Source organism: Pagrus major, chromosome 1 (genome assembly GCF_040436345.1).
Source record: "Pagrus major chromosome 1, Pma_NU_1.0".
NCBI lineage: Eukaryota > Metazoa > Chordata > Actinopteri > Spariformes > Sparidae > Pagrus > Pagrus major.
The window spans coordinates 16,509,124-16,532,412 of record NC_133215.1 but is presented as its reverse complement, the minus strand read 5'-3'; the positions used below and the strand labels follow the sequence as shown (position 1 = coordinate 16,532,412).

The 23,289-nt window shown below is 38.2% G+C and overlaps 1 protein-coding gene across 1 annotated transcript in view; it reads left to right on the top strand.

Annotated features, from left to right (window-relative positions):
• Window positions 1–23,289, top strand: part of ctnna2 (catenin (cadherin-associated protein), alpha 2) — a 323,140-nt gene that overhangs the window by 73,132 nt on the left and 226,719 nt on the right. The window contains exon 7 of the mRNA XM_073466691.1: window positions 18,265–18,468. Coding sequence (XP_073322792.1) covers window positions 18,265–18,468 — 204 coding nt within the window. The remainder of the gene's footprint in view (window positions 1–18,264; window positions 18,469–23,289) is intronic.

The following is a 23,289-nucleotide window of genomic DNA, read 5'->3' as shown; positions in this document are numbered from 1 at the left end:
GCTTGGGAAACCAACCAATAGCTACAGTAAGCCCGCCTGTTTGAATAGTGCACTCAGAAACTCTCTAATTTCCCCCTGTGGCTTCCAGAATGGAAGAGATGCCCCATATCCCTGATCTACGTTTAGAAGAAGCACTAATGCACCAGTGAAGTTGCCTCTATGAGTGTAGCTTTGTTGACAGGCCAATTTAGCTGTCATTTTGAGATAATGGAGTGTTCTGTGGCAGTAAGTACATCCGCATAGAGCGATGATCCAGAGCCCAGCCCTCCCACATCCTACCCGAAGACACTAACTCTCCTCTGGTTCTTTTTCGTTCCCTAACTCTTTAAAAAAAAAAAAAAAAAAATACAGAAATTTTCAGACTGCAACTACTTTTTAATGTAAAGTTTAAAGCAGTCTTTTCCATCAGACCAAAACACAACACAAAACATTAACTTCCCTGAAGGACAAAGGAGGTGTTCCCATTACCAAGATGTCAAGTTTAGGAGTTCTCATTAGACTCCTGTTTTGATAATCTCAAGGTTTAACACGGTGGGTTCAAGACATTTTTTCTTTCATTTTGTGCTATTTTCTTTTAAACATGTGCTCTGAAAAGAAAATCCTCCTTGAATGATAACTTAGCTAGAGTCAATTGATGCCTCTCCTCTCATCAGCGTAGTTTTCATTGTCAAGACTTTTGCAGCAATGAAATTGAGTGCTCCTTTCATACTCTTGCTTTCCGACATTATGTCTTCATCTTGTTAGTTCCACATCTTTTGCCTTCATCCCTTTTCCGGTCTTTTGAATCTTGTAACGGTGCCTACTAAATCATCCGCAGTGTGTACATCGCCATTGTGTGTAGTTGTTCTCTCACTTTCAGCCTCAATGGCATCCAATAGCAAATAAGTCTTGGCTGAAGGTTGTGAGCCTCTTCTGAATCTTTCAGAAGCTGCAGCAGTTAAATGAGAAACTTTTGAAAATGATCCTTCCTTCCTTGCCAAGACCACTGGCTGCCTGTTCCCTATCCCCATTGCCTCTCCACACAGAGGTAAATACCCAGCTGCATATTCACTAGTGGATGCACTGCCGATACAGCCCACATTTAGCAAATCATCTGAAATCCAAACAAACGATTGAACATCAAACAAATGACTGCACATCTTGAGTTAAAGACCATGATGTAATCAGCCTGTGTGAAAACAGCGTGTGGTTTCACTGATCTAAAGCTTTTCATGCTAAGCAAATAAGGAAGTGACTGATGTAGAAAATATTATTTGCAAATTTACTGCCAGTCTCATTCTTTTGTGCTGCCTTTGCATCAAACCCTTAATTCTTAATTCTATTAAATGCTAGTTCAGTGGGGTGTCCTGGTTCAGTCTGGCAGTACAAATGACATGGCCCTCTTTCTTGCTGTGCTGCTGCCTCACTGACGGCTTTTTTAAAAAAACATTTGTTCTCTTCACCATTCTATCTCTATCTCTCTTTAATGTGATTGAAGGAAGCTCCTTTAAACATTATGGAGTCTACAAACATTTAAAACAAACATTTAAAAATGAGTCGAAGGCAGAGCTCATTTTCATCCTTTATCCCTGAGCAGATGTTGAAGGTGCCCTGCGGAGTCTTTTAATAACAACATCCATTGTTTCTCACCAAAACACATTTTGTGCATCCTTGAGGTCTAACAAACGTTTTGCCTTCCTCATAAAGTATTTGCAAAGTATTTAGCATTTTAAATCTTGCGTGGTTTACAACCATGTTGACAAGCTAATAGTCGTCCTCGTAACTGCCTTTCTGCCATGTCTAGATAAGTAGAATGGTCTGAAAACCATTGGGTGTGTGTCTTGTGTCAATGGCATGTACGCGAGACAAAACAGGAACGCAGTCATCAAAAAACAAACAAACAAAAAAAAAAAAAACAGCTCCATAGAGTTACTCAAGGTCAAAAACTCCAAAGGATACCTCACAAAGCAGCCCTAAATTCAGATGAAACGATGGAATGACATTTGTTATAGAGCACTATAACTTCCTCACAGTTATTCACTGTATAAAAAGAGCAACAGACCACATGCATTGAATATAACACATACACCGATAGCAAACCACTAATAAAGTTAAAACAAGACTAAGTGGAAACCTAAATGGCTGGACTCTGTGTAGTCAATGTGCCTCTGAGGACGAAATTGAGGACTGTTTTTCTTATTCATTTTGAAAGTTGAATGATCAGCGGGGAAAGTTTAACACTCTACCGACCAATAGTGTAACTTCATCATGTTTTCAGTAAGTCAAGGACAGACTAGCGTGGCTGTGCTGCGGTCCAGCCAAAACAGAATAGAAGAGCAGTTGAATATATTGTTGGTCAGGTAAAGATTAAGTTTGGCAAAGGGGTGTGATGCAATAAAGGAAGAAGGGCAGAGGGATAAACCAATCATGCACTTTTGACTTGTTGTCACACGTCTGATTTGTCAGTCACAGCTTCAGCTGTACTGTGAAAGAGCAGTGAGCATTGACTTCTCTGATGTAAAGAATGCTGAGTAAAGGCATATGTTCCAGTAATGGAGCATATTCATAGGATATTCATAGGAAGTCTGGCTATAGACTATAGGGCATTTTAGAATTGAGAATAAAGATTGCAAATTAGATTGTGGCTTGTGGTTTGCGGGAAATAGACCCTGATCCCCCACCTCTAGACTCAGTTATAAAGTGATATATATTTTTTCCAGCCAAGTAATTCTGTCTACAACGACAGGGATGAGTACATTGTTACACGATCCTATTGGACAATAGAACCCAGGTTTGAAAAATAATAGTCTTCCATTTACTTTTCTTCTGCATATACAGTAGAAACATGTCCTCAAGATGTTCTTTTTTTTTAGCAGGAATGCTTTTTTGAAGTCCCAGAAGCCATTGTATGTGGTGCTGATTTTGAGAACAGGTGATTTGGACAAAAGAGAAAGAGTGAAAGGGGCTGGGTCATTGGGAGGGACAGAGGCAGTGACTAGCAGAATGATTTCTATTGAAGGGGTGGCAGTGGCTGAGGTTTTGGGTTATCGTTTTGCCAGACAGAATTTGAAAAAGCAGAAAATGAAATGAGAACTGCATTCATATTCAAATGGAGACGAGTCCCCATGTGCCTGCATGGTTTTCAATTATGGGGGGATATGTATATTTATGTTTGCTCCACAGGAAACTGGACAGGACCTCCTGATGCCTTTGTAAGGCTGAGCATCTGGTGTGTTATTCTGCTGACAGTATGAAGACTGTATTTGTATTGTCGGGTGGTCAGGTGAAGAATTTGGATTCCATAAACAAAACCATTCATCAGAAAAAATACGTATGACATATACACTACATATAATGCTCTCTGATGGATCTGCACCAGTATGGCCTATCACATGGAGTGTATTTACTAATCTATTCAGTGAGTATATTAATTTCACATCCTTAGCAAAAAAGGGGAGACATTTTGCCCATGCACCTGTAACAGAATGTGATGAAAAAAGGTCCTGTAAGCACCAAGCACCAGTCTGATGAAGAATCAAACAGCATTGGACATGATTGTATCTGTTCTCATTGGTGTTTCCTCTGTTACTTCCAGCGCACAGGTGAAGCAACCACCAGGAAAAGTTCTAGTACTGCAGTCCGCCTGAGGGCTGCTAGTAAAAACCCTTCGCCTGCCTTCATGACTGTCTCTCTCTCTCTCTCGCTCTGTGTCTGTTGCTTTCTCTCTTTCTCCTCACTTGTGTTCCTTCCTATGTCACTCAGTTTCTCTTCAGTGTGTGAAGAGCTATGTATATTTATTTATTTCAACAGCAAATCAAAGTGGGGAAAATGTCAGAATAAATCCATTCATTATATTACATCACATCACAACACATTTCTGTGTAAAGTCCTTGCTAAGGTCTTTGTAACTTCTAGATACTTTCAATCTAGTGATTTATTGAACCAGTAAAACTAAAACTGGCAAAGCAGTTTGCTGTAACATATAGTTATGAAACAAATGTTGATCGCGCAATGTCATGGCTATAGAGTGGTTTCCGAGAAACCTCGCTTTCATCATGCAATTTTGTTTTCCACTGGGCACAAAAATGTCTAGGGAAAATGAAAGCTGGCTGGAGATGCAGTCAGATAGACAGCCTGGCACCATATTCTGTCACGTCTCAATTTTAGACTAAATTAATGTCAAGTCAAGCAAATTAACTCAACTATTTCACATTTTAAATTGTGTTTTTTGTTTCTGCAGCGTTCAAGCTGAGATTAAGATTGCAACACTTCATAAATACTAGCAGTGTTGCCACTCAGTAGTCTTTATGCCAGTCAGTGGTTGCAACCATGGTGACTTTCACCTACTGTGACATCACATACATAATTATCTGGTAAAAATTCCAGTATTTTTTCATATTGCAGAAATCGATTTTTTCAATATCGGGCAACCCTCATTGAACCTTTTAAACCTCATTGAGATTTAAGACTGACCTGGCCAGTTGGGCAACATAAACACCAATACAACAGTAAACACAATACAAAATTACACTTGCAACTGTCACACACTACGACTGAGTGAACGCAATATACAGCTAAGATGCAATACAGGAACAAAACAACTCTCATGATGCATAAACGGGGACATTTTTATCTTCTAATGTTAAAGTTTTTTTTTGGGTCAGTTGGATCAGTTACCTGGCAGTTACATGGGGCAAATACTAAGGAAGAACTAATGTCTACATGAACTAGTTCATGCTACTATGTGGTTTTGATTCAATAATGTATTAATCTCCACTTAGTAAGCACTTACATTGTAACAACGATCAGTTTGAACTTAAGAACAACTGATGCGACCGGCTCCTGACCTTTGGAGACCTCTATAATTAATCAGAGTAATCAGATAAGCCCTTAATTTGTAAAAGATATACAGAAATATATACACCTTGATGCCTTATCCCATAACTGTCCATCAGTTATTCATACAGTTGTGCTGTGGCAGCTACAGTAAATATAAAAGCCCTTGTTACTCTGTGTCTGCATGTTGATAAGCGCATGAGGTATATGGTGGCATTGCAACAATTCCGGCTACGTTCTGTAGACAGAGTGTGCCTACTGTTTGTAGCATAATTTTCCCTGGGATGGGGGACACCTTGCAGTTTTGTGATAGGTCTTAATCTTCATTAGGACACATAAGCATCAGTCTAACACTGCGACAGAGCACATGAGAAGGTCTACCCAAGCTCCCACCGTATAATTAGTAAAGTCCGCTTTTTCTTTTCAACCCTTTTTGCCTCAGCATTACCCACAGAGCAATGGAAATGACAAACAAACAAACATTTAAATGTTAATTGGATCTTTTATAACCCTGTCATTTTTAATTACCTTTACTTTTTCATTGTATTTGCAGGAAAAAGTGGTTAATGAATGGAGATTAGCAGGTGAGCCATGATGGCAATAATTACCCCTACCCCAAACTTCTTCCTTAGAGGTGATGGTGCCTGTTGCTATTTATGTAGTAGTGAAGAGTAAAGCTAGTTTGTAGTCCAACTTCTTGAGTTGTCCTGACAATTTTCTACGGTGCCTATACAGTATATGGACATCACCAGAGTACAAGAACTCAGTCTTCGACATCTGCCTGTTTTGTGTGCTGTGCTCAGCTGGAGGCAGGGGACCTTACACCCCACTCCCCCTTCTACTCAGAGATCATGCAATCCCCTCTAATGCTCCCTCAATATGATATAGACAGTCGGAGCCTTCAGTTAATACCAGCACAGAAAAGCCCCGCGGCTGTGTGGGTAATGTCATGCAAGTAGGTGGTCGACTGCATGTTTGTATGTGTAGGGATAACTCTGGAAACAGCCAAACTTTATATGTGTTCTTAATAGTTCATGTGTGAAGAGCACTCAGGTGATCCTTTACAAGGGGTATGAGCCAGTGGAGAAAAGGTCTGTCACACCCAATGATGAGATAACAGAAAGTGCAATATTACATTATTATTTTTTCTTCTCCCACTCATCTTCTCTGAAGGCAGTAGATGGTTGGCAGGTATGGCACTATCAGTACTTTCACTTACTGACATCTTGGCCCCTACTAAACTGTGAAGGCCACTGTCACAGGTATTTAGAAATTGGTTCTGAGAGTGGAGGGAGGTTCTTTCTGTAATAAGATCTTATGAGTGACACAGACTCACTAAACTTGGGCTAGAGGTCAGTTAATAGCCTCTTCTCGTGCACTTTTGCAAAATCTCAGAAGACTGATTGATGTGCAGTTGTTGCTTCATTGCCTTTTTGTTTTATTTGTTGTTGTCAGACAGCGAACATAATCACTATGACTTCCAACAACGAGTCTCTCTTCGGGACATAAATCCTGGAGATTGGTATCATTGTCTCAACGAATAGCTGTTAGACCTTTTCTCTTTGGTGAAACTCCCATTAATTACCTACTTTGGGAGGTATATTGCAGAAGTTTTTTTCCCGACAACTTGGTATAGAAAATCAAAACAAAACAGGAAAAAAAGCGAAAAACAATGAGACTTAAATTAGTCTGTACTTTGATAAAATCAGGAATGTATATGCTACATGCTAACTAAATAGGTTCACGGCTATTAGGTTCAAGCCAATATGCATGTGCCTCAAACCTGCACTATTTTTAATGGCCAGCAGGGGCCGACTCCATTGGTTTCAAAAAGAAGTCCGATTATATGTAAGCATATGAAAAAATTACCTCTTTAATTGAAAATTATTTCTCACTTTATTTATTACCTCATTAAACAAATAATAAAAAAAATTCTTAATCACTTGTTTAAAATCTTACAGCATGTGATCATTTTGTAAATTATGGTTCAATTTTCTGTAAATAGACAATCATGCAGGGTATGCTTTAGGGCGTGGCTACCTTGTGATTGACAAGTTGTTACCACAACGTGTCCTTGGGTTCTCAGTCTGATTCAACTAGGATATCCTCTCTAGCTCAACCCTCTTGTCCAAATATTGTCACTTGTGGCATCTAAACCCAAGATGTTGATGGATGTAATACCAAACTTGAGGCTTCAAAACTGTGTCCACAAACCAGTGGGTCATGTCATGGTGGGTTTACAGAGAGATGTAAATGTAAATGCTTATCAGACAGTAACATTTAACAAGATATTATAATGTACATGCAATCTAAATGTAAGAAAAAAAGAAGAAGAACAAAGAAGAAATGATTACAACTGTTTCGTTTAATGGATGTAAACTGCAGTGAATTTGAACTGTTAGTCAATGATTTCAAATGAAAAGTACTCCTTTACATTCTGTATTGGGTATTGAAAATGTGAGGCTTAAGCTTCAGGTTTATGGGTTGTCTAAGCTCTTGCCTTGCCATCATTACTCATGAAGTAAAATGTGTTTTCCCACATGAACTTGGCTAGTTGCTCCTATTTTTGTCATTGTTTATTTTGAGAAATCTGTTGTTGTTTTCTGTAACCTGCGGAGATGTCATTATCTCCTTATTAACTGGACTCCCAGTATAGCGGAACAGCCTGACTTCCAGAAAACATTGATTCAAACTATCTCCCGGACACATCAAATGAGATTAGCGGGGAAGACGGCAGGTGTGCCTTTGCTGATGACCCCCAGTATGTGTCCTCTTTTAAACAACTGGACACTGCTGCCAAATGACCATCTGTAGGACTTGCTCCTGCTTGTTTGGCAGCTTCCAGCTACAGGATAAAAATAACACACCTAATTGGCATTAGACTGGGAAATCATTAAATAAAGAACTCCAAATATAAAAAAATGTAACAACATAAAGGGGATGCTCAAAAGCTTTTATTTTAGGTGTCAAAAAATAAATAAAATCTAACACGTTTGACCAATTAGGTTAGGGCTTTAAAAACAAGTAGCATAGGTGTGGCTTTGCCTATATAGTAGCAACAGCCAAATGGGGACAATCACATGATGCAAACAATGAAAAGTAAAACACGTTTAATAATGATTCATGATCACCCGACACGGTTTTGATTATTGTCATCTCTTTTCCTTGAGCTACAGAATTTCTTCTGTCAGACATGGGCCGTTTTTTTTATCACATTAAATCCTTTTAATATGTTTAAAAAAAAATATATAGAATGGATGTCCATTTCACATTTGAAAATCTGACATTAACAAATAAGTGATACAAATTGTCAGCATGTGTTGTACTTACATCAAGGAAGACACCGAAACAGAGTCAATGCATTTCAATATTTTAAAGATCTTTGGGACTGCCCCCATTGATTAAATCAATGTGTATGGCTGTAAAGCCCTGTTAATATAAGCCATTACAGATATCCCCCTTGGGAGCCATTGAAGAGTCATTGACACTAGTGGTGGTGGGGTGGTGGACGGCTGAAGTGACATACATTTAAATGACAGCAAAGAGGTGCAGTAGTTGAGGTAGTTAAATAGCCGGGATGATCACTGATTGACAGACAGTCTCATAAACATAAACCAGGGAGTTCATTGGATAATAACGAAGGCAGGCGGAGACCCAATGTGATTAGGAATTTAGAATGATAATTGGCTGGCCTTTTGAACTTTCACTAAAAGCCTTATTATACATGCAGTTTGTTCACTGGCCTTAATGGCTTTAACTCCAGGGGAACTCCGGGTTAAAGAAAACTTCCTTAAGAGCAGTTGGTCATTTTGGGGTAGAGAGAAAAACAGAGACACTGTAAGTGCTACATTTAATAAAACAAAAACATGTTTCTGAGTAAACGAAAACCTTGGAAAACCTTTTTGACTAAAAATATTCAACAATTCACCACTAACATTTTAGACCAAGTGCTTATTTTTGTCTCATGTTTTTGAGATCAAAGGGTCAAAGAACAAGTTCCAATATCCCCATGCCAGCACCTGATACAGTGAAATATTGGACACTGTCTAGTGTGTTGTGCCAAACCCCTTTCCCACTCAAACCCGCCCCCACCCTAATGCTCCCCTGCAGCTTACTGTGGGTCCACATTGCTGCCAGATAGACTGGGCAATGGTCCAACTACCATTACCTGGGCAGGCGAGGAGCCTTGTTGGCCTTATTATGCTACTGTACTGTATGATTTATGACTCTGTCTATGTGCATCTGCTACATTAATAAACATTCGGGCACACACTCATAATTTAACCTACACGGTTTTGAATACAAGTTATATCATACCTTCAGTATCATGAGCATCACATTAGTGTAGATGATGTAGTCTCGGTGATTGCCTGTTATGCTCCGATATGCTACTCATCATATAGCATGGGCATTCATTCGTTTGAAGACAAGACAGGTGACCTTCAGTTGGTTCTTAAGAACAAATAACAAACAACAAAAAAGCAGCTTTTATCTTACTGTTTTCCTGTACAGTGCTTCAGAGGTTGTCATTGTAACAAAGCCTAGATGCTGACAATGGATGGAGTCACTTTCTCTGGTTCTGTTTCCAGACCTGCCATTGCAGATATGGCTGAGCCAGGAAGTGGAAAACAAAAAAAAGAAATCATTGCTCTCCCTATTGAAACTGTTGTGAACTGGGGCGTTATTTTGATTGCTATCAGTGTTTCACTTTTTGAGCAAATGTTAGAAGGCAAAAGGGAGGGAAGCAATGAGATGTCAAGAAGTTTAAACCCGCGGGGGGACAAGCTATGCTTGTGATAAGACATGCAGAGTTACAGAAGAGGGACTGTTGACTGCTCCAATGCTATAAACATTCAAATAACATGAATTTGAATATGAGTTACAGGCATATATCAAGAGAGCATAGCCCACAGAGAACTAAATTTGTTAATGTTATGTAAAAAATGTTGATTATACTGAAACTTGTTATTTCCTTTCCCTAATCAAGTTGATTATATGCACAACTGAGATATCTCCCCTTCGGTATAGCCTACATGAGGCAGGTCACATTCAAACTTGACGTAATTAAACCAGCAGGATACAAGTTCAATCATTAATCAAGATGTCCTGACCGCACGGTATCGTCTCCCTTCTAAATTTGAGTCTGAAAGTGGCACATCTATTATGGAAAACTATTCTGTATGTTTTGTGTGGGTGCTTCTTGTTTCCGTGGATCTGTCTAGCTGTCTCTGTTTTCCTCCGCTCTTTCACCCCTTTTCCAAATAAACAACATTGCTCAAAATATTCATATAGTGTAATTTCTCAAACATGCTGAAGACATCTGGAGAGTAGAGTTGGATTGTTGACTGAATATGTCCCTGTTGGCAGTCGGGACGGCTTTTGTCTCTGTTCAAAGTGAAATCCTAATTAACATGTGTACAGTAATTCCAGCCCTGTTTATGTTTCAAGTAAGCCTGAGCAAGCATGTGTCTGTGCACATGTTTCAGAGGGTGGGTAGTAATGGGTTTCATTGTGGAAATGTATTCAAACTGGCCGTAGAGAGCTCAATGGGGCATGCACTCACTATTTTAGGACTACTGTGCTTTTAGCTTGATTTCCTGCTGGTTACACTAGTTTACTAATTCATGTGTCTTTTCCTTTCTCTGCCCCAATTGGCCCTCTTTTTCTTTTCTTATTAATTATTTACGGATGCTTTACTTTTTGATTTTTAATGTGATATTTTTTGTGGTATATTTACCATTCAGTAGACATTTTGCTACATTCCATAGCAATGCTTGTTTACTACACAACATGTAGCTGCAGCAAACGGGACAATACCACTCAACTTAATAATTCATGCAGTTCTCAGAGGACCAAGGGAAGACAATTACAGGCATGAACATCTCTTCCAAAAGTAGAGCTTTACATTTCCTTTGAGGTCAAGCTGCTGCACAGTATGGTAAATTTGTGCTAGCTATGTTGGCTTATATTTTTACATCACAGTTAGCTTTTGCTGATATAAGAGTTCTTAACTAACAATGGGTGTTGATTCTTGATGACATGAATGAAGAATTCAATTAAATGTTATGAATTCATGCATTAACATTTTGCTTATATCCTTTACAACTAATGATGGTGAACTCTACTAAGTTTCGGTTTGAGTGACGATGGTAAAACCTTTTCTGTGTTTTTCTGATCCCACAACTGTGTAACAAAGAAAATGGCCAACTAAATAATTTTTGAAATAAATTTAAAATCTAAATAAATTTTTTTAATAATAATTTTTAAGCTTCAATTTTAAATGCCGTGTGTTTTGTAATCACCAATATAGAGAGGACTCTAACAGAAGACACTGTTAGTAGCTGATGGTTCAATTGGCTCCAATTTTTTGTGCTACAATGTTTGATTGACTTATCGTTGTTTTCTTGCGTTTGAACATAATTACACATGGTTGCATTGGCAAAAGCAATTTGAGGAGAACAGTGATTTTCTTGAGAAAACTAGTTGTGTTTTCCTCAATAAGGGAATTTGAAATAGTTGGGCTCCCAAATACTGTGGTGCACATGAGACATTGTGTCCTGTAACAAAGCAAAGTTGTGGTTCTATCTCATCTAGTCATTTGATAATAATTACGTTCTTTGGGACTGTTTTTCACATTGTAATCAAGAAATGACTGAGTTGATTAAAATCATTACCACTAAAAACATTTTTGACTTCTAAGTTATACAACAATAGCTTAAATTGTCACTCATTTGTGTTTTTTATTTTTTATTTTGTTTTTATTTATTTATTTGTTTTTTTTTTTGTTACGTTTCACTTTCTTTACTTTCTCTTTTGTATTGTATGAAACATTCAGCACAGTTTAGTAGATGGTGTCGCGTAATGGTCAAATGTATTTAGGTCTCTTTGCAAATATGTCCCACTGTTTTTACGTATAAATTATTAATCACTGCCCAGTTAAGCTTCCTTTACAATATAAAGACAAGGTAAAGGCTCACCTTTGAAATATTTAGTGTGCTCCAGGAGGTCTACAATGTGAACAAATGGATGGATGGCTGAAAAAAATGATTTCAAAAGCATATGACTAAATTACCTTTCTATTTTAAGAGTACATTGTACAATACTAAGATCAAAAGCCAAAAAGCCAAGTTGTATACGTAAACTAAAATGACGACTTTATTACTATCCCAATGGAAATTTGATTTGCAGGCCGTTATATAATACTCATAATATAAAGGTTAGTGTATATGTTATTGACTCGCCCAGAATTTGGTCATCATAGTGATGGCATGTTGTAAAGTGAAATCACTCTTTGGTACAAGAGATCAATAAACAAGCCACAAAATAATATAGCACACATGTACACCCATTTGTTGAGGTGTATCGTGTACCAGCTCTGATGATTTAAATATACAGAGCGGAGGTTTAGGGGAAATCTGCACATACTGCCTATAATCTCCTACACTCACATTTATACACAGGGATGTTATGTGTATCAAAAAGGGACCCAAACACAAGACAAACAGTGGTGGGCAGATTGGAAAACAAAAAGCGTTCTTAAATAACCGACTTAAAGTCTCAAAGTCCAAAAAGCAGGCAACAAAAAGGCAGACGACAAAAAAAAAAAAGCAGGCAACAAAAAGGCAACAAGCACATAGAAATTAAAGAGTATACAAAAAGCAGAGGACAAACAATAAAACCACAGGGACAAATCAGTAACAATGAGAAACTGTGAAAAGAGTGAAGGAAAAACACAAAGTTAAATACACAGCTAATGAAACACAGGTGCACACAGAACACATGTACATATGTACACGTCATGCAGAACCTTGAGTTTCTTAGACTGATGACGCTGCACGGGGATATTATTGCGTGTGCCCATTAATCATGTAATCACAGCACTCACATACACCCACCTAATTGTAGATTTAACTTTTTTATGATTGCAAATAGAAGAAAAGTGTTTTTTAAAGTGACACAACTAATCCGCTGTTATTTACCACACCCTCTCAAATTGGCCTTTTCAAAGCTGTTATAGTTGCCTTCCACTGTGTCACAATAGAAGGCCAAGCCCTGAGTCAGGCACTCTTCATTAGGTTAATCAATCAGAGTGTGGGTTATGACTAATGCCCCTCCTGGGCCAGTGTGGGCAGAGCTTTGTCAAACAGCATAATAGTCACAACCAAGCAGCCTTTGAACCCTGGAATAGGGCCACCAGAGGCGTTACAGTGGTATGTTTAAGACTTAGTTGAATTTTCCTCTTAGACAAAATAGTTGTCATCAAATATTGGAAAGTCCTGGAAGGCACATTTGACATAGGCTGATATGACATGCGCCCCGTCTCACTGGTTAATGCCCCAAAGTGGGGTCAAACTAATAACCTCACCCTGTGTGGGGCAAACATAAGGTTGCCTCTGGCCCTGATATGCTGTCAAAATCAACATTCACATTGAATTACAGGCTTGAAGCCTGGCCTAGTCTTGAGGAAAATAGAACTTAACTCTTTCATCAGCCTGCAGGTAAGAGCTGTCTTACTGCTCTGTGCAAACAACCTATCAAAATACTACAATATATCTTTTTCCAAACCATTTGGTAATCTAGTCAGAATGCATTTCAGTTAGCTGCGCTGTACATTACAAAACAGCATAGAGCACACTTGACTTCACATTATGCTTAGATGAATTTATTCTTTTCTTTAAGGACGGTTTGAACATTTTTGGTATGGTACAAAGATCAGTGTCAGCAAATATGCTCTGCCGAATCCCTATTTGCTAATCACACTGCTCAGAAGCTCATTGTGCTCTGCAAACTTAGAAGAGAGGGCAAGAAGTGAAAATAAAAATGTTGATGTAGATTTGTATTATAATATTTTACAGTAGTGTGATTAGCACTTACGAATGAATGATCTACAAAGTCATCATGAGGTTCCACAGTATATTAAAACAAAATGTTGTTGGATATATTAGGCATATGAGGAAGCTTTGCATTGTATTGGCTTTGATCGTGGCATTTTCTTGAGCTGCTTCGCAAACAGTGTCATTATTTACTGTGCGCACACTTGCCAGAGACAGTTTTACACAAATACTGGCTAGTTAGGGCCTTTAAAGCAAGCAACAAAGTAATTGATAATGAGGTTCAAAGACAGCGAAAGTCTAAAAAAATGAGTTTAACACTGTGAAACTTATTGAGGGAACTGACACTATCAGTCACGTTTGTGAGCTTGTGAGGATGACTTCAGCCATTGCCAATTACCTTGAAAACCTCTCAGCCTTTGTCAACCCAGCATTTGCTTCTCTTTCTACTCTCTGCCTATTCCCAACTCCCGGTGATAATTGCAACCTGACATCCTGTGTGGAATAACAATTGGGTTGAGAGGGGATGTTCTCAGTTTCCCTTGATGTTCTTTTCTTCTTTGTATCTTTCTTTGTTGAGATCCGCAGTGTGGAACTTTGTTGTTCATTTTTGCCTCCTTGAAGCGCTAATTTCTGATGTAGATGTCAACATAAGGATAGCCATAACGCAACAAGGGAAGACGAGGGAAAGGGGAATAATTCAAGATTTTTTTGTGTGTTATATGGGAAACTATTGCTTTCCCCTTTAAATCTTCTTGTGATTATGACATCCATATCTTATAGTTAAGACTTGGCTTCAAATTCTCCTCCTCCTCCTCCCTCTTCTTCTTGTTATGAGATACTATCTCACAATTTCTGGAGCTGTATAATTGAGACATAACTATCTTGTAATACAGAAACAACAATTACATTTATGAGACAAGTACTTGTTGCAATTAGAAAAATCTTGATGTCACTTTCTGATCTGATTTTCTTTTATTATTTTCTGGTTTAAGGCATTGGGGCATGTCAATTGTATTACATGATTAGAAATGTGACTGATCTCTTAAGATTAATAATTGTTAGTTACTTGTTCGATATTGGAAATTTACACAAGTTCTATTGTGGAGGATCTGTATCAGAGGGTAGCACTAGTAAGAGCAAATGTTAAACTGTGTTTCTATCTACTGCCGCACAAATACATTACATAGGCTTAGAACCAAATATGGATTTTGGTCTATTGATCAGTCAGTTGAGAAGATCAATATAGATTTTACCTCACTGATTGCAGTACAGAGATAGATCTTTGACACTTAGCATAAAATTGAAGGAGTTAGTATTGTCTCAGCTAGATGCTGTACCTTCATTAAACACCTGTACTGTAGACGTATAATGTATAACACAAAAGACGCTGCTTTCACGAGTGGAAAGGAAAAGGCAATCAAACAGAAAGTGAAAGTGAGTAAAAGCAAGAAAGAAAGAAAGAAAGAAACACAACACAACATTAACAGCATTCTTTTAAGTTGTTTTATTTTTACCCTATGCTTCACTTTTAGACAACAAATTACCATATGGCGTACATAGCTTTAAAAAATTCTATGAATTGAATGTAATCAAATGTCAGAAGTAATTGTATTACCATTCAAAGCCTAAACAAAACAAGTTAAGTATATATATCACAGAGGTTTTAAGGCCGTTGTTTTTGTGTCCGTGAGGAAATCTACAGTTGCAAGAACACTTTTGAAACTCTGTGTAGGTAATGTCATGAGTTCACAAAGTCATCCACTGTAGAGGCTCTTGTTTATTGTCGGCCGGCTGTCAGCAAAGCGTAGGACAGAAAAACATCTAGTAATCAGATTGCTTGTCTTTTATGTTAAACCACTATCTTGCAGACATTTCTTTCTGTTCTATATTTATCTCTTTTTCCCTTTTTGCATTTCGATTCTGCATTTTCTCTCCTTCTATCTCTTCCTCCGATCTTGTATTTTTAATTTATTTTTTGTAGCCCCAAACTTTCTCTTCCCTTCCCCATCTATCTTCTTTTTTACTGCAAAACCTTGTATTTACTGCACTTTCCTGCCAGCTGAAGATGAAAAGTAGGTTATGCTTTTTGCCTGCGCTCTCTCACCTTGCATGTTATTTTGCATCATTTGACAGTCTGTCATCCTGCCCCAGGATTAGACTGGCTGAGAAGGGACCAAACACTGCTCTGTACTATTACCTAACACTTATGAAACTCGTCATGTATGCCGCAGAGCAAAATCTTAAGGCTTTTCCAGTCAGAGTTATTGGTGAATGTTTGATTTATTTGCAGCTTACTTGACACAGAAATGCAACTTCAGTTCAGTGAGGTGCTGCAGTGTTAGAAGCATATAATTGGTTTGGTTAAACCTTAGGATGGAAAGACTAGACTCAGATTGCTCGTAGGTAAATGTTTTGCTGTGAATAGATGGAAAGGGGACATGACAGTAGGCATCTGTTGCTGTCCTGCGTCAAGAATTAGTGTCTATATTCACTGATCCATGGGTATTTCTATCTCTACGAATGGAATAAGTGAAGATAAGTTATCATTGGAATAAATTGCTTTATTACCATGGTATTTGCATTATTGTCTGATCAAGCTGGCTGATTAGTCAACTTAGTGGACCAGAAAACTAGTTGCCAACTTTTTTAATAATCAATTAATCATTTTGTTTCATTTTCAAGCAAAAATGATCAAACATTTGCTGGATCCAGCTTCTTGTATGTAATAATTTGCTGCTTTTCTTTGTCATTTATGATAGTAAAGGAAGAGTCTTTGGGTTTTAGACTGTTGGTTGGACTAAAGAAGCTGTTAGAAGATGTCACTTTGGGCTTTCTTGGAGGGGCGGGGGGCTTTTTTTAGACTAAAGAATTAATTGATTAATCATGACTATAATCTGCAGATTTATTGATAATGAAAACAATCGTTATGCAGCCCTATTGTCGAAGAAGACTTGGGAGATTAGTTACAATCGTATATGATATTGCCTCTAGGTGAGATTGGAATCTTAGTAAGAAAGAGATGATAGGAGCTACCGTAACAAATTCTCTTATTATTCATATAAAGATACAGTATACAGTATACCACTGCCTTTCACTACTATCTGTTTTTTAGTTCTCATGTCTACATGAGTAATGTTTCCGGACGTTACTTACATAATGTTTTATATAGTCTGCAGGGGTCACTACCTTGCTAAGGAAATAAACTCTCTAGCACTTTGTTTCTATCTCATCAATTTTCTGCAACTATTGCTCACTTGCATAACACACTGTAAATGGCACCAAATGCATTTATCATCACAACTAGAGCTAAAAATTGCCACCTCTTGGTCCTTGTTTGTGTAAAAAGCTGTATGCACTGTGCTTCCTGAATTCTTTAAAACATGGTAGAGCGACTCATAGGGTGCATGAAGCACATGCAGAGTACTGATTGCTATGGGTATCAAAAGAGTCAGGCATGACCTCGCCTCTTAAAACCATTTACACATTTAAATAGTATGGGTATAATAACTCACAGATACATCATTCCCCCACTGCAGAGATCATATAAGAGAATGTAACAATATATAAGATGTGTAGAGAAGGGGGCATATCCCTGTGGAGTCACATTTTGCAGAAGAGGTCCATAATAAAAGAGAGACTGGCTGCTCCCCGAAACATACAGGCCTGGACTATGCAAGTCTACAGGGAGTGAGTGTTTTGTGCCCAGAGAGTTTTTGGATGGAGTATCACTTACAATGTTTGATTTCCCTGTTCAACATTCTGGTGGCTGATTGTTTTTGATTCAGCCTCATTCAGTGCCACAATTTGCATTAATCTTAATATTTTTGTAAAAAAAAAAAAAAACTTGAACTGTTGATTGCCAGTGTATTTGAAGCGTTTCATGTTCTTTAAACAAATATAACTCCATTATGGACTTGAAGTCTGGGATAGATGTTCATATTTGTAATTGGAATTTGTTGGGTGGAAACAACATGATTTAGGTGTGGGGGGTTAAACAAGAAAATGCTTTTTAGTTTGACTTCTGTTTTCTCCTTGAATGGATTTATTACAAAACACTTCCCTCCCTTTTGGGGAGAGAAACACAGTCTTAAATTTCTCACTTAATATTTCAAAGCTTTTTTTTTGTTAAGTAAAGGTCTAAGGTCCAAACCTGAGCTTGTTTTTTCTTGTTTTATGCATGTAATCTTTTGGTTTAAACCTGCATCAAAGTCATTCATATTTTTTCCAGATACTATACAACTGCTATTGAAATCAAAAACTCTTTTATTTATGCAGAAACAGGCACTTTTTCCTACATTCTTTAACTCTCCACTCCTCTAATCTGTGTTAAACCATTTAACAAGTACAGTCGCTGGTTAGCAGGCTCCTGGCATGTTTTCATATACAGTACAGTGATAATGCTACTATTGATCTGTAATCAGAAATGACCCCCTCCAGGCAAATGCTGCTGTCTTCTACCACTGGGTAACCGTCCATAATGACTTTATACATGATACCTATGACGCATTCTTATCACTAGGTACAGTTTCTGAGTGTGAGGCTCCATTGGTCATGTCTCAGCCCAGATGGTACCCCATTACTGTCCTGACCTTCTACTTGTCCTCTGGCCCCACAGAACAAGATCATCCTGGACCCTCTGACATTCAGCGAGGCTCGTTTCCGGCCCTCTCTGGAGGAACGCCTGGAGAGCATCATCAGCGGTGCCGCGCTAATGGCCGACTCTTCATGCACACGTGACGACCGCCGTGAACGCATAGTGGCTGAGTGCAACGCCGTTCGGCAGGCCCTTCAAGACTTGTTGAGCGAGTACATGAACAATGTGAGTTTCCTTTCCGATTTAATATAAAATGCTTAATAGCTAATTACAACTGTGCGCATGCTCACCTTTGAACATACACACACGCACGCACGCACGCACGCACGCACGCACGCACGCACGCACGCACGCAGGCACACACGTGCAAGCGCGCGCACACACACACCAAACAGACATTTTTTTCAAAATTCATTTCCAAACCCATTATTAGCTATAAATGGATGTAGAAAGTCCTTAAACATCCAGATGTATATCAATACTTCTGCCGGCTCCACCACTCATTCGACTTGTCAATGAGAAGAACAGCAATGCAGAAAAAGTACAACTAATTCTGTTTCATCTGCAACAGAACAGCTGCCATTACGTCCAACCGTTACACACAGCTGTGGCTATTTATAGCGTCGTCCCTGCACATGTACGTCTACACCATTATCGATGTAATATCTCAATCATCATTATTAAATGTCAGAAGGATGATCAGTGATTAATCTACAGAGATCATGTTGAAACAAACTTTATCGAGTGCTTTGCAATTCAGGATCAAATGACAAGATTATTAACAGGAAAGCAGTAGCGCCAATGCCAATCAAAAGACCATTTTTCATAAAAAATTACAAATTAGGTTTGTAAATGCACCTCAGAGTGACATTTTACACAATGCTGTGTGGACTGCAAAATGACAACACAATCAGTGAAAATGGCAAAAAAAACTTACATTACAAGGTTAGGTCTCTCACCTTTTCAGTACATCACTTAGTTGCTAATTTCAGTATCCTGTCAGTAAACGCGACTAAAATGCACAGCAACTACAGAATAAAACTGACGTAAAATAATCACTGTTTTGATGATTTGCATGTCAACATCCAGATTTAATGAAATGCAAAATGCACAACCTAAAAACAACCAGCAAAATAAATGTAACACTTTCCTAAGAAAACTGTTGAAATATTAAAAAATATAAGAAAGCCAACATCAGAGTTGCAGACTTGACATGCATTAGTAATAATTGTGTGAACATGACATGAGAGGACTTTCAATATCTCAGCAAATGTAATTTCACATTAAATGGGCACATCATGGGCCTTTGGCTACGTACAGTGTTGGTAATGTCACATGTTTGCATGTTACGACTATAAACCTCATGGGCAACATTAGTTTTTTTTTTCTTGGTCTGGACTTTTCCTCTTCATTCAGTAAACCACTTTTCTCATGCACCACTGCAATTGGCACAGCTGTTTAAAGGTTATGAGACTGGCTAACACAATGATTAGTCATCACACACATCCAGCTTTATATTCTACTTTAACAGACCTACCTCTAACATACCTTGTGCATAGGGAGTTTTAAGCTGCGTGAGCTTTGTCTATTTAAGCATAACAAATTTGGAGTTACTGTCATTGGCTCTGCGCACATAATTTGCTTATTTGTGGTGGACTTTGGGATTGTGACTTTAAACCGGTGCCCAACATATTCTAAAACACGCATGTTGAATCAATTAAATGTCTGGCTTCCTTTAGTAGTGTTCGACTCATTCCTGTATTCATTTGTGGAGATGTGTACAGCAGACATTTTGATGGGTAGTGGTGTGGTTACAAAAATCGAGCACCCTGTCTGAGTAAATGACATTACATGTACAGTACATGATGATAAAGAATAGCTCACTCTCTATTCATTAATACACTAAAAGAAGGATTGAGAGGGAAAAGTATGGAGTTGCCTCTCAACCCTCTTTATTGACAGCAATGGCACTAAAGACGATGCTTATTGAATGGGAGTTTGGCAGGCGTTTTCACATTAATTTTGTAATTGTAAGAATAACAGCACCAGTGATAGCAAAAAAAAAAAATTAAACAATACCAGAATTGATCATAATGAAATATACAAAGTTATTTTGTACCCAAGGAAACTTAAGCCAAATAAAAGTCTAAATGGAAAGATCCATTCTTTCCTATACAAGGATCCTTGAGGAAACAGTAATGTTAAGTTAACATTGAGATACAATCAACATGGCAACCTTTCAGATGCCATAAACAGAGCCATTCATCACTGAAAAGGCAGAGCCTATAACTTCCACAGTGGGGCACTTACTGGGCCAGCCTGAGTTCTAAGATAACCCCTAATGGGCCTCGACTGTTGGTGAGTTATTGCTTTGTTCAAAATGACTGTAATGTACCCATGTGCTCTACTAAACTGGGACTCAGAGTACACATTGAACATTGTAGCCTGAAGTAGTTTAGCCATCGGTAAAGGAAGAAACTCGGGACGTGTTAATACCTAAGTGATGCTGCCAGTGGTAAATCAAGGATTTAAACTCATAATATGCTCTCTTAAGAACCTGTTATTGTTGCCTTTCTTTTCAGCTGTTGTGTGTCAGCTTTGTAAACCATTACTTGAGGCTAAGATGGGAACTTGCAGGATTTCAAAAGTGAACTGGTGATCCGAAGTGGACCATCAGCATGACTGCTGTCTCAAGGAAGGAGCCAGAGTGCATGCAAAAGACTGCTTTTCTCCCCAAAGGAAGGAGAAGTTTAGTGCCTTATTCACCACTGTTAAAATCTAGTCTAGGCTGAAAGCAGCTCTCAAAGAAGGTCTTTAACAGTCGGATGGTAATGTTTTCACCTTGTGAGTCTGTCTCAAAAGGTGAAACACTGACACATTTTTTGTACCGGGAACTACCACAGACATAGTTTTGAGTACTTTTACATTTATTTATGTGGACATATGTCCATCCAACGGTATGTATGTACTTCCCCTTCTTGTGAATGCAATATCTCAGCTTTACAGATATGTAGTTAAGGTTAAAATGATGGCTGAGTTTGAAGATGGCTGTGGCCTCTTTTAATAATGTAGTAATATCTACTGTGTGCTCATGGGTCAAAACTGAACATGTTGACTGGTGTCCTTGCTGTTGTGATCACGTCAAGATGGTCTCCAGTTTTTAAAATGAAGTTTTGATAAACAGCCCAACATAAACTACAACAATTTACCCTGCATTATTTAATGTGTTTTTCACTTTTTAAATCTTAATCGTAGTACATTGGATTTCTTGCATGTGCATGCTGACACTGTGCTCTAAATGTTGATCCAGCATGTATTGAATGTCATTTGAGGCCATTGAGCAATTGGCAAGCTGGCTGTCTATTGATCCCTACAGTATCAGTTGTCCTGCTGGCAAAAGGCACTGTGCAATACTCTGTAATCTTCAACCGAATAATGTATATTTGTTGTGGCATCTGTGCTCATAAAGTAGTCTAGAAGCAATGGGGGGCTATTAGATGAGGTCCTCATTGGATTAGAGATCCTGTCTGCTTGTTATAGAATATTAACAGTGCAAAAGCTTGCAATGGTTTTACACGCTGCATGCATGACTCTGAATGCTGTGCTTAATGTTTTTTTTTTTTTGCTTTTGGGAGCTTACAATACTGCTGTGTTACACACAAGTTCTCAAATTTCACAACTAATAGACCCAGGTGTGTCACAATGCTCTGCTTTTACAATTATTTTGATATTTAGAAAATATAAATGGTAATTCCTTTTAAATCCTACAAAAAATGTAATGTAATGTATGTTTATTGTCGTTGTATAACATAGAAAACTGACTTTTTTTAAGTGTGAGTAGAATTATTTTGTCAGTTACACAATGTATTTTTATGGACAATTGGTAGGATCAGTCTGCAAATATAGCGAAGAAACAAAAATTGTACATTTTAAAAGAAGAGACAGCTGCAGCTCTGTGATGTGCAAATAATGGTATTGTTTTATGCACATGGTTTTAGGTAGGGTTCTTTCATGAAAAACGAACAAACAAACAGTGCAGCCATTTTGTGCTCAGAGAATGGGGTTAGATTAAGAGTTTTTGTCCTTTTAATCACTCTTGAAAAACCTAAAATCATGTGCGTGTTTATGAACACTCAGATGCCCTTTCCCCCTCTTAAGTCAAGGCAGCTTTTTGCTAAAGTAATTGTGCCTTGGTTCATTAGGCCCATGAGTTGTGTTTTAGAGGCTACAGCTGGAAGATTGCTGACAGCCCCTGGCTGTCCTAGCAAAAGAACAGAGAGTAAATCACCGAGACACAAAGAACAAAATGCTTCCACTTCTCAGCTCAGCATCACCAATGAGGGTAAATCAACAACCAAGAGTAAATATGTGAGGATATAGTAACCAGGCCAGCTCACAATGTCTATTATTTAATAAATAATGTAGATTCTTCGGAAAGCTGTTCATCCAAAAAATGACCTAAACTCCAGATGGTTTTATTCCGAGTTGTACAATTTTAGGTGGTGATGGCTTGCCACTTTTTTATTCTTTCAGTTTTTAAGAAATGTTCACCAAGACCTTCAAGACCTTCTTTAACCGCCTATTTTAGGAATGACTCACGGTCAAATGTTATTCAGGGTACTCTATGCATTACTGTGGCCCTGGCTGAGATGTTGCTTTATATGGCTTTACTGCAGTGCAGTCAAAATATTAGAAAAACAACTAAAAATGGCAATTGGCAGGGTGTAGGCACCATGGGAACTGTGAATCATCTCATTACCTCAGTGTCAGATCTAACAAACTCAGGGCTGACAATTTGCAGCTCACTCTTTGTAATACTAGACATGACCTGAGCTGACTGCTGAAAGAAATCACCCAGGAAAAAGTCTTTGAATAAAGTTAGATTTTAGGTGTCCACAGTGACTGCTAAGGATTCATTAGTTATCATGCTAATTGTATTTAATAAACACAGAATAAATAGGCATCTATCTGTCTGTCTGTCTGTCCGTCCGTCCGTCCGTCCGTCCTTTTTAGATTTAGACCATAGATTATGGATAATGAATGATT